Here is a 10,233-nt window from a genome sequence, read left to right as displayed (position 1 = left end):
AGATCGCCCGCATCCGGTCGTCGCTGCCGGCGAAGACGCGGAACCAGCCGAGGTACGCCCTCAACAGCAGCACATTGTGGACAACGTACTTCGAACGCCAGAATGAGGAGGAGCTCGCCTCCACCAACGCCGTCGAGCTTCGCGGCCGCCTCAACTCCGACGGGACGTGCCAATGGTGGGGCGTCCCCGGCCGTACCCTCGAGGCCGTCCTCGAGTACAACGAGTCCAGGAACACACCGTGCTTGGAGTACCCGACGCCCCCCTCCTTCTCCCGTCGCCGCGGCAGCTCCTGGACGCCGCAGCGAATGGAGACGGGACCTCCTCGTCTTCGGGCTCACTGTCCTCCGGATCGCCGGCACTCCGCCCCTTCAAGCCAGAGCCACAGGAGACGCCGCTCGGGCGCCACACCCGTGGCGGCGCCCTAGTCAACAACGAGGGTGGTGGTCGCCCCTCTCCTCCCTCTTCCCGCCTCGTCTGGCCGAAGACCGAGCCGGGGCTGCTTCCCGTGAAGAAGGAGCATGAGGACATGGCCGCCGCCGACGAGACCGCGCTCAGATGGCCGCTGCGGTAGTAGTTTTAGTTGTTTTAAATTATGTTTGTTAGTTTTTTGTACAAATATCAATGAAATCGCCTAGTTTGACCGAAGTTCTTCTGTGTTTGGACGAATTTTGGCCGAGTTTGGTTAAAAAAAAGGGCGTCTGGAGCGACTTTGGGGCGGCGGCTGGGAAACCGGCCGCCCCAAGCCGATTTTATTGCCGGTTTGCCCAGGTGGCGCTATTTCAAACCCCTGAGGGACCGAACGGCTCGAGATGCTCTTACCCCAACAAATACACAGAACATCAGTCTCCTCGTTCACTCCAGAAGAGTCAGTCTCTTGGAGTCCTTTCATCATCACTCAAAAGGTACGGCTGCGACTCATACGGATTAAAGCCACCGTATCTGTAACTCCATCCACTAAGCTCATAGGCTTCCACCCATCCCGTTTGATCTCCCCAAGAAAGAAGAAACACGCACCCTTCCTCCCGATTTATACATGCCCCACCTCACTTGCTCTACATCGCGCGGCTTTGAATCTAAAATACTGAGTACGTAGTCTTCTCTTCGATCTTGTTCAGCATAGGTACTAGTTTTGCACCGTGTTCTTGCTTAATGTCTGGCGTATATCTTGTCTTCTCAGTTGATCAGACTGGTGGAGCACCCGGCAAGCTGGCGATCAGTCACCATGCCAGGTAGCATGGGTGCAACCGTCCTCGACGACCTGCCCGAGTCAATCATCGTGGAAGAGATACTCGTGCGGTTGCCGTCCAAGGATGTCTCCGCTGCCGGGCCGTCCGCGAGTTGTGGCGCAGCGCCATCTCCACCAACGACTTCATGCTCGCGCATCACCATCGCCAGCCTGCGCTTCCGCTCATCCAGATCTCTCCAAAGAATGCGCACTGCAATTGCACCAAGTGCTCCAACTTCAGAGAGAATGGGGATGTCAGCCACAGCTTTGCTCCCTTTCGCACCGGCGCTACCATGGCCGATTGCAAGCTCTGGCCCGTCCTCCGTACCAGCCCTACCACGAACTGGCCTGTGCTCCATGGGGCCTGTGATGGTCGTCGAGGAGCCATGGCTGCACAGTTCCCCTTCCATGGACTGGATTTCTTTGGAAGAAAAACTAGGGACCCGATTGCATTTTTAGCCCGCTTATGTGTGGGTTCAACTAGTCAGAAATGCGCTTAAGAGAGCCAAATTGGACACTTTTCAGACATAGTAGTTTTCAGTCAAGGATTAATGAAAAAATGGTAGTTTTTTGCACAAATTTGTAAAGCGGTAGTTTGTAGGCACGGTTGCACGAATTGTGGTAGTTTTTTGTTAAATACTCCCAAGGTTGTATATGTGAAAATTACCAAATTGAGGATCACAATTATAAAATTTCTTTTAAAGAAGTATTCTTTTTTTTAAAAATCCTCAATTCCTTAGTGCTGATGAGATTTTGCAATGCGGGGAAACAGCGGGCGCACACGCTTCAGTGGACCCATTTGTCAGAGGTACTCCGTCTAGGGTTTCCCTTGTCAGAGTAGTACTCCTGCTAGGGTTTCCGCATGGGCCTGCCGGGCGCCGCCGCTTGATCCCGTCTCCACTCTCCTCGACTCCACCAAAACCACCTCGCCGATGCTCCTCCGTTCTGGGCGGCGCCTGGCCGCCGAGGACGAACCGGGGCGGACGGCCCCGCCGAGGAGGAGAAGCAGGGCAAGGTCGGACCGCCTCGCCGTCATCCCCGATGAGATCCTGCATCAGGAGATCCTGCCCCGCCTCCCGGCCAAGTCCGTGCTCCGCTTCCGCGCCGTCTGCCGGTCCTGGCGCAGCCTCGCGTCCGACCCCGCCTTCCTCCTCGACCACCACCGCCGCCAGCCGGCGGTTCCCCTGATTAGGTCCTGCCGGATCTCCGGCCGCGGCCTCGAATCCGGCCTCAACGCCATCCACCTCCGGTCCGCGAAGATCGGCCCCTCTCTCCAGTTCCCATTCCACGGCTCTTTCAGCATCGTCGCCTCCTGCGACGGCCTTTTCGTCGTCGGCAGCTACATCATCTGCAATCCGGCCACGAGCGAGTGGGCTGCCCTCCGGCAGGACAGGAAGCCCATAGAGAATCTCTTCGCCCTCTTCCGGCACCAGCCTTCAGGGGAGTTCCGCGTCATGTACTGGAAAAACAACTCCACAGAGTTGATCTGTCGGCAGGAGTATTACATCCTCACGGTGGGAACCAACAATTCATGGCTCGTCGATTGTCCGTTAACCGAGGTTTTGGCCGAGGAACCATCCATCTTTGGCGCGCCGGTCCTCCTCAATGGCAGCCTGCACATACACTGGAGGAGACGGTCAGGTCTTCGCTACCACAGGATACGGGTGTTCGACACAGTGGCAGAGACGTCACGGCAGATGACTCCGCCACCTGTGAACCCCCGCCATGTTATGCACTTGCTTGACCTGGGTGGAAAGCTTGCTGCGTCCACCAGCAAGGATGGCATGACTGAGATGTCCATCTTTGTGCTTCAGGACCCTGAGCATGATGTCTGGGCATTCCAGTACCGGATCAAACTGCCGGCGATGGAAATCAGGCGCTTCCAGAAGCAAGGTGATTGGTGGGCAAAGGTTGTCTCCGAGGAGGGGGACGTGCTTGTCAGCTGCTATGGCCATCTCCTGCAGTATGACAAGAAGGGTAAATTTGTAGCTAAGTTCAAGTATGATGATGACATGCCGGTGGTCATTCCTCACAGGTTCAAAGAGAGTCTTATCCAGCATACATTTTTCCAAAAGACAAAGAAGAAGAATTGATTCGTACCCTCTCCTGGATATCTGATTTCGCGCCATGTTAAATCTAAGTAAGTTTTTTATGCTACTTCTAAATTATAACTAGCACGGTGTCCATGCTATTGTGCGGGAAACGCCCTTAATCATCTTTAATTTATTATTTATGCATTATCATGTTATTTATAAGAACACAAGCTCAGAAATGAATATATGCGTGGCACTCATATTTTCTATTTGATTATTATATCGGTACATAGAATTAAGCCTGAGATTAAAAGCTACCTGATGTAGTTGGGAAGACTATTTTATGTGGTATAGTTACGCAATATTAGTCTTAATTTGGATCGTTAGGTGGTTGGCCATTTGCACATGATATTGATATATTAATATGCATAACTAATAGAGCCCATAATTTTCTGAATATGTTATAGAGTGGGACTGCATGGTCATCTGTATTGAACCTACATTTTTTTGCGTGTGTGTGATATCAGACCACTTCATGGGAATAAAGTTCAGAATAGGAGCCGGCCGATTGTTTATACGTGATATATATATTGGATCAGCACACGTAGATAAAGATCGCACTACCGGGTCAACTGTTGTTTTGCGTATTACGCGATTCATCATCGTACGTGTGATACTATATATCAATATACAGAGTTAAGGTACATATCATGGATTGTTGGACTTAAACCTCAATTATGTATTGAACGAGCATAAAGTTACTAGTATTTATTACGAGTATCAGCCAATAATATTTAAGGTCCAAAAGATTGATTATCTGATCATGTTAACTGCAGTTATGGCAATCCACCATTTTGGTTCATCATAATAAGGACCTACCAGATCAGATGTCTAATGATCTTTAGGTGTAGTTACGGAATTTATCGGTCGTGACCTACTTTGGTATAGTTATGAAGATTTATCACCTATGTTCAAGAGCACTTATTGATGATCCATTGGTTATGATATGTGTGGTTACAATTATGACAATCTATTGGTGTGATTTTAGGTAATCTATTAGGTACTATAATGAAGACTATCGACTACCCTAACTTTGTAAAAACCCTAAGCACAATATACTTAATAATTAGTTAGCAGTCTGTTTTCACTGAGTTATTATCTTTATTTGTTCGTGGCACAATTTGAACATATGTCATTGTGCTGCGAACCAATAATATCTTTTTGTGTGTATTTATAAAGGTGTATGGGTTTCCCTGGAAATAAATGGTCTTTCGGTTGTAAGCTTATAAATGTTTATTATTATGATTTATCAATTGCCGTCTGTTCAGGATAATGGTGAGGTAGTCCAAACGCGTCAACCAGATGAATCTTAATTATTACTAAGATTTTTTTCATGCAAGAGCTTTCTGTGGTATCATTCACTCTTTTAGTGAGATTTATAGCTGTCATCTAATTATAGAAGCAGCCAATAGTTGGCAACCATTTATTTGGGCCGAAACCTGCTGGACCATTACAACAATAAAGTCGATTTATTGCAACTTTCTTGCTTAGCAATATAGGAAATATCAAAACTTTGAAATTGACTTTGGATTTATAGATAATGGGCAGTCTGTTCATTTTGTATCTTCTGATTTCGATCGTGCCGCTAAGGTCTACATATCCCCATATTCACTGATTCATATCAGCTCAAAAATTGATACATTCAGTTTATGTTGTTGCGAACTCATATGATTTTTTATGGAAGACACGCATCTGTTTGTGATTACAGACACATCTACTCCCTCTGTCCTGTAATGTAAGACGTTTTTTGAAGTTACACTAGTCAAAAAACGTCTTACATTATGGGATGGAGTGAATACATTTTATTCATATAAACAAATGATTATATCTTTTGTGTTTTGCACATTCAGAATTTCTGTCAGTTACTTTGCCGTTCAAGATGTATGAAGCTAACCTTAGCTTTGAAGCTTTCACTAAATTGTTATGTGAGAACACATGGATCACCGGGTGCACTATTATAGTTATAAACAAGGTGGTTGTTCCGTCTAGACTGTACGCTTCAAGTAATTTGCAAGACTGACAAATTCGATGGATTAATTCCGTTATCATTAATCTGAGTCTCTTGCGGGTTGATGCCTCTTTTGTTTCTGCTCCTTAAACGCAGATATATAGACCAATAAAGGAAATAAAGGGTTAGGAATAGGAAATAGTACCGCGACCTGTGTCCCACTCCTACTGTTCAGGTGTTTGGTTCAGGGCGGGCAGCAGTGTGAACTCTTATTCAAGCCGTCTATTCAATCCCACTGTTGAGATGCTTCGTTGACTATTTTACTGATATTTGAATGTTGGGTTACTGTTATTTAAGAAATATATTTATTTCAGTTGTTTACAATTGGTGCTGCAACCTCAGTGAGATATCCTCCCACTGTATGAATATCTTGCTTTAAGCTTACCCCCCTACATAGACCTAAACTGTCCATGGATACAAATTGGACTTCAAGGCTTTTAAGCTTCAACACATTCATCTTGTTTAACTTAGCGAACCTGATTCTTACTTTGACTCTATTTTGCTTCTTTCAGGCAATGCTGGAGTACCTCGATTGGTGCACATATGTCTATAGGAGATGAGAAGGTTGATCCGTATGTTCACCTGCCCCAACTTGCTGGGGACAAAAGGTTTGTTGTTGTTGTCATTGACGTTGACGTTGTCGTTCTTGTGGTTGTTCTTGTCGTCGTGGTTGTCGTCGTCGTCGTCGTCGTTGTTGTTGTTGCTGTTGTCGTTGACGTTGTCGTTCTTCTTCTTCTTCTTCTTCTTGTTGTTCTTGTCGTCGTGGTTGTCGTTGTTGTTGTTGTCGTGTCGTCGTTGTTGTTCAGCTTTCTGTTTATCAACTCATGTGAAAGGTCGAGGCACTGGTGATGTTTGAGTACTTCAATTGCTACACCTATGTGTAGGTGTCCTCTGCTATAGTTATGTTCAACTGTCCTGTTCGCCCAGCTCAACTTACCTTGTGTTATTGTTCACCTCTCCTGTTTATCAACTTATGTGAAAGGTTTAGGCACCGGCACACAGCCATGCTATGGTCCTGTTCTGCCACACATGTGTCGTGTGTTTGTTTATCAGCCTATGTTACTAGGGTTCTGCTGTATATTGCCCCAACTGAAAAGTTGAAACGTTGTGGTACGGGGCGGGGGGCTTCTTAGAGATACTACAAACCACACAAGTAATTGTGGGTGATTCAGAGAGAAATTGAGAAAAATAAGGTTTAGGGCAGAACAAGAGAGGGATACAAGCAAAGAGATGGGTGCCTGTTCCAAAACGAAAAGGACAGTAGTTGGGTGCGACTCCTCTTTTTTTAGAGAAAAGGCTCAGCCCGAGACTGAAGTAGGCTTGGACCTAACCCGGCTTTTAATTAACAAAGCCATCAAATTAACAAAGCCATCAACCGGCCATGATTACATGAACGAAATACAAACAACACAAAGAAACAACAGGAAACGCTAGAAAGATACAAGGGACATCTTCGAGCATCAAGGGAAACCCTAGATCCGGTTTTGCGGATCAGACGGTGACGGCGCCCTTGGCGTCGTTCTCCTTCGTGAAGGCGCCGTCTTATTTTGCTTGCGGTGTCCTCAGCGGTAGATTCGAAGATGTCGGTCGTCTTGTTGGTTTGGTTTGGGTTGCGTCCTAGGGTTGCGAGTTTTAGGCGTGTTTTTTCCTCTTTGAGCTTAGCATCCCATGTTTCTCTGCTCCGGTCACCATGTTCACACCTCTTGCGTTCGTGTCATGTGTCATACCCCCTGTACTCACTGTTAACTTCTTCTATCAATGGAATGATATACAAGTTTTGTGTATTCGCGAAAAAAAGATACAAGGGGGCACTCTGCACCATTTACAACACATCGGAAAGCTAGTAACTAGAGATACAGAGATAAAGCACAACTAGCAGAAGTAGATGACCGCACTCTCAGGCGCAAAGGACACAGAGCAGTAGAGGCATCGCTGGGACATCTTGAACTGAATGGACGGCAAGAACAAGGATGAACATTGGAATGGTTGTGTTAGACGATAGGCTTGTTGTGTCGTGTCAACTTGTAAACATTGTGTTGTATGCGTGTGACTTGTTGTACATGGCAGGTGGTTAGGCTAGATAGATCTTTATCTCCTTATCTTGTTTTTAGCTTGGAGTAGAGGTCAAGTCTAGTAACCACCGGCCGAACCCTGTATCTTGAGATGGCTATTTAACACATACGCGTCCCTGCCAGAGAGGTATACGCTTCCACCAAATTCCTTCATGGTAATCATAGCAGGCCTCGACATCATCCATGGCAAGCTCTTCCACTTCCTTCCCATCCTCTCCATTTGTTCACACCGCAACAGAGAAGCTTACGAGAGGGAACGAAGCTCTATGGCGTGCCACCGTTCTCTCGGCGATCAGGGGGGCTCGGATGGAAGAGTTCCTCGACGTCGAGCAGCCGGTGCTGCCCCAGTCCATTGAGGTCACCGGTGCCGACGGCAAGACCAAGTCCAAAGCTCCCAATCCGGAGTTTTCCACGTGGTACGCGAGGGATCAGCTGGTGTTCTCTTACCTGCTGACCTCTCTCCCGTGCGAGATGGCAATTCAGGTGGCTACATGCCACACCGCAGCAGAGCTGTGGAACATGGTGCAAGGCATGCTCGCCTCACACACGCCTGCAAGTACGGTCAACGTCCGGATCACGTTGGTGAATCTTCAGAAGGGCAACAACAACATCACTGATTACGTTGGTAAGATTAGAGCTTTGTGTGATGAACTAATTGTTGTTGCCGTGGCCATGCCTCGCCCTTGCTCTCTCGCTCTCTCTCTACAACTCTCTCTGGTTCGCTCGAACGAAACAAGAATGGAGGAGACTGGAGGAAGAAGAAGGACTTGGGACACGGTAGATTTCCCTGGCGCACGTACGCCACTGCCGCACGAACGGCTTTCTTTCCTGAGCACGATCTCAGCACTGGCAAGCTACAAGGTGGAGATGGCAGTGAGCTTTATACGGGCAAACACGCCGCGCAGCGCTCCCGCTCACCCTGCTCGTGCACTCCCCCATGTCCCGTGCTCCTTGGATCACGCGCCTGCCGCGCACGAACGCAGTCGACATGATCCCGAGTCCCGCGCCCGAAGCAGTCATCTCTCCACTCTGTTGGGGATCGCAGCAGAATTTAAAATTTTCTACGCATCACCAAGATCAATCTATGGAGTATTCTAGCAATGAGGGGAATAGGAGTGCATCTACATACCCTTGTAGATCGCGAGCGGAAGCGTTCAAGTGAACGGGGTTGATGGAGTCGTACTTGTCGTGATCCAAATCACCGATGATCCTAGCGCCGAACGGACGGCACCTCCGCGTTCAACACACGTATGGTTGGGGAAGACGTCTCCCCCTTCTTGATCCAGCAAGGGGGAAGGAGAGGTTGATGGAGATCCAGCAGCATGACGGCGTGGTGGTGGATGCAGCAGGGTCTCGGCAGGGCTTCGCCAAGCACCAACGAGAGGGAGAGGTGTCACGGAGGGAGAGGGAGGCGCCAAGAGCAAGGGTGCGGCTGCCCTCCCCCCTCTCTTTATATAGGGGCCTTGGGGGGGGGGGGCGGCGGCCCCAGGAGATGCAATCTCCAAAGGGGGCCGCGGCCAAGGGGTGGCTTCCCCCCCAAGCCAAGTGGGGGGCGCCCGCACCCCTAGGGTTCCCCAACCCTAGGCGCAGGGGAGGCCCAAGGGGGGCGCACCAGCCCACCCGGGGCAGGTTCCCCTCCCACTTCAGCCCATGGGGCCCTCCGGGATAGGTGGCCCCACCCGGTGGACCCCCGGGACCCTTCCGGTGGTCCCGGTACAATACTGGTAACCCCCGAAACCTTCCCGATGTTCGAAACTAGACTTCATATATATAAATCTTTACCTCCGGACCATTCCGGAACTCCTCGTGATGTCCGGGATCTCATCCGGGACTCCGAACAACTTTCGGGTTACTGCATACCAATATCTCTACAACCCTAGCGTCACCGAACCTTAAGTGTGTAGACCCTACGGGTTCGGGAGACACGCAGACATGACTGAGACGCCTCTCCGGTCAATAACCAACATCGGGATCTGGATACCCATGTTGGCTCCCACATGCTCCTCGATGATCTCATCGGATGAACCACGATGTCGAGGATTCAATCAATCCCATATACAATTCCCTTTGTCAATCGGTACGTTACTTGCCCGAGACTCGATCGTCGGTATCCTAATACCTTGTTCAATCTCGTTACCGGCAAGCCACTTTACTCGTACCGTAATGCATGATCCCGTGACCAACCCCTTGGTCACATTGAGCTCATTATGATGATGCATTACCGAGTGGGCCCACAGATACCTCTTCGTCATACGGAGTGACAAATCCCAGTCTCGATTCATGCCAACCCAACAGACACTTTCGGAGATACCCGTAGTGCACCTTTATAGCCACCCAGTTACGTTGTGACGTTTGGCACACCCAAAGCACTCCTACGGTATCCGGGAGTTGCACAATCTCATGGTCTAAGGAAATGATACTTGACATTGGAAAAGCTCTAGCAAACGAACTACACGATCTTTTGTGCTATGCTTAAGATTGGGTCTTGTCCATCACATCATTCTCCTAATGATGTGATCCCGTTATCAATGAAATCCAATGTCCACAGTCAGGAAACCATGACCATCTGTTGATCAACGAGCTAGTCAACTAGAGGCTCACTAGGGTCACGTTGTGGTCTATGTATTCACACATGTATTACGATTTCAAGATAGCACAATTATAGCATGAATAATAGACAATTATCATGACCAAGGAAATATAATAACCATTTTATTATTGCCTCTAGGGCATATTTCCAACAGTCTCCCACTTGCACTAGAGTCAATCATCTAGTTACATTGTGATGAATCGAACACCCATGGAATTTGTTGGGGAACGTAGTAATTTCAAAAA

The 10,233-nt window shown here is 48.5% G+C and overlaps 1 protein-coding gene across 1 annotated transcript; it reads left to right on the top strand.

Moving 5' to 3' along the window:
• Positions 1-2,011: 2,011 nt before the first annotated feature.
• LOC123175912 (putative F-box protein At3g52320) lies at positions 2,012-6,269 on the top strand. The gene is made up of 2 exons (XM_044590373.1): positions 2,012-3,365; positions 5,839-6,269. The coding sequence occupies exon 1, from the start codon at positions 2,158-2,160 to the stop codon at positions 3,316-3,318; it is 1,161 nt and encodes a 386-aa protein (XP_044446308.1). The 5' UTR covers positions 2,012-2,157; the 3' UTR covers positions 3,319-3,365; positions 5,839-6,269.
• The last annotated feature ends 3,964 nt before the right edge of the window (positions 6,270-10,233 follow it).

The sequence above is a fragment of the Triticum aestivum genome, unplaced genomic scaffold, assembly GCF_018294505.1.
Source record: "Triticum aestivum cultivar Chinese Spring unplaced genomic scaffold, IWGSC CS RefSeq v2.1 scaffold120040, whole genome shotgun sequence".
Taxonomy (NCBI): Eukaryota; Viridiplantae; Streptophyta; class Magnoliopsida; order Poales; family Poaceae; genus Triticum; species Triticum aestivum.
The sequence above is the reverse complement of the archived record's forward strand: the minus strand, read 5'-3'. Positions and strand labels throughout refer to the sequence as shown.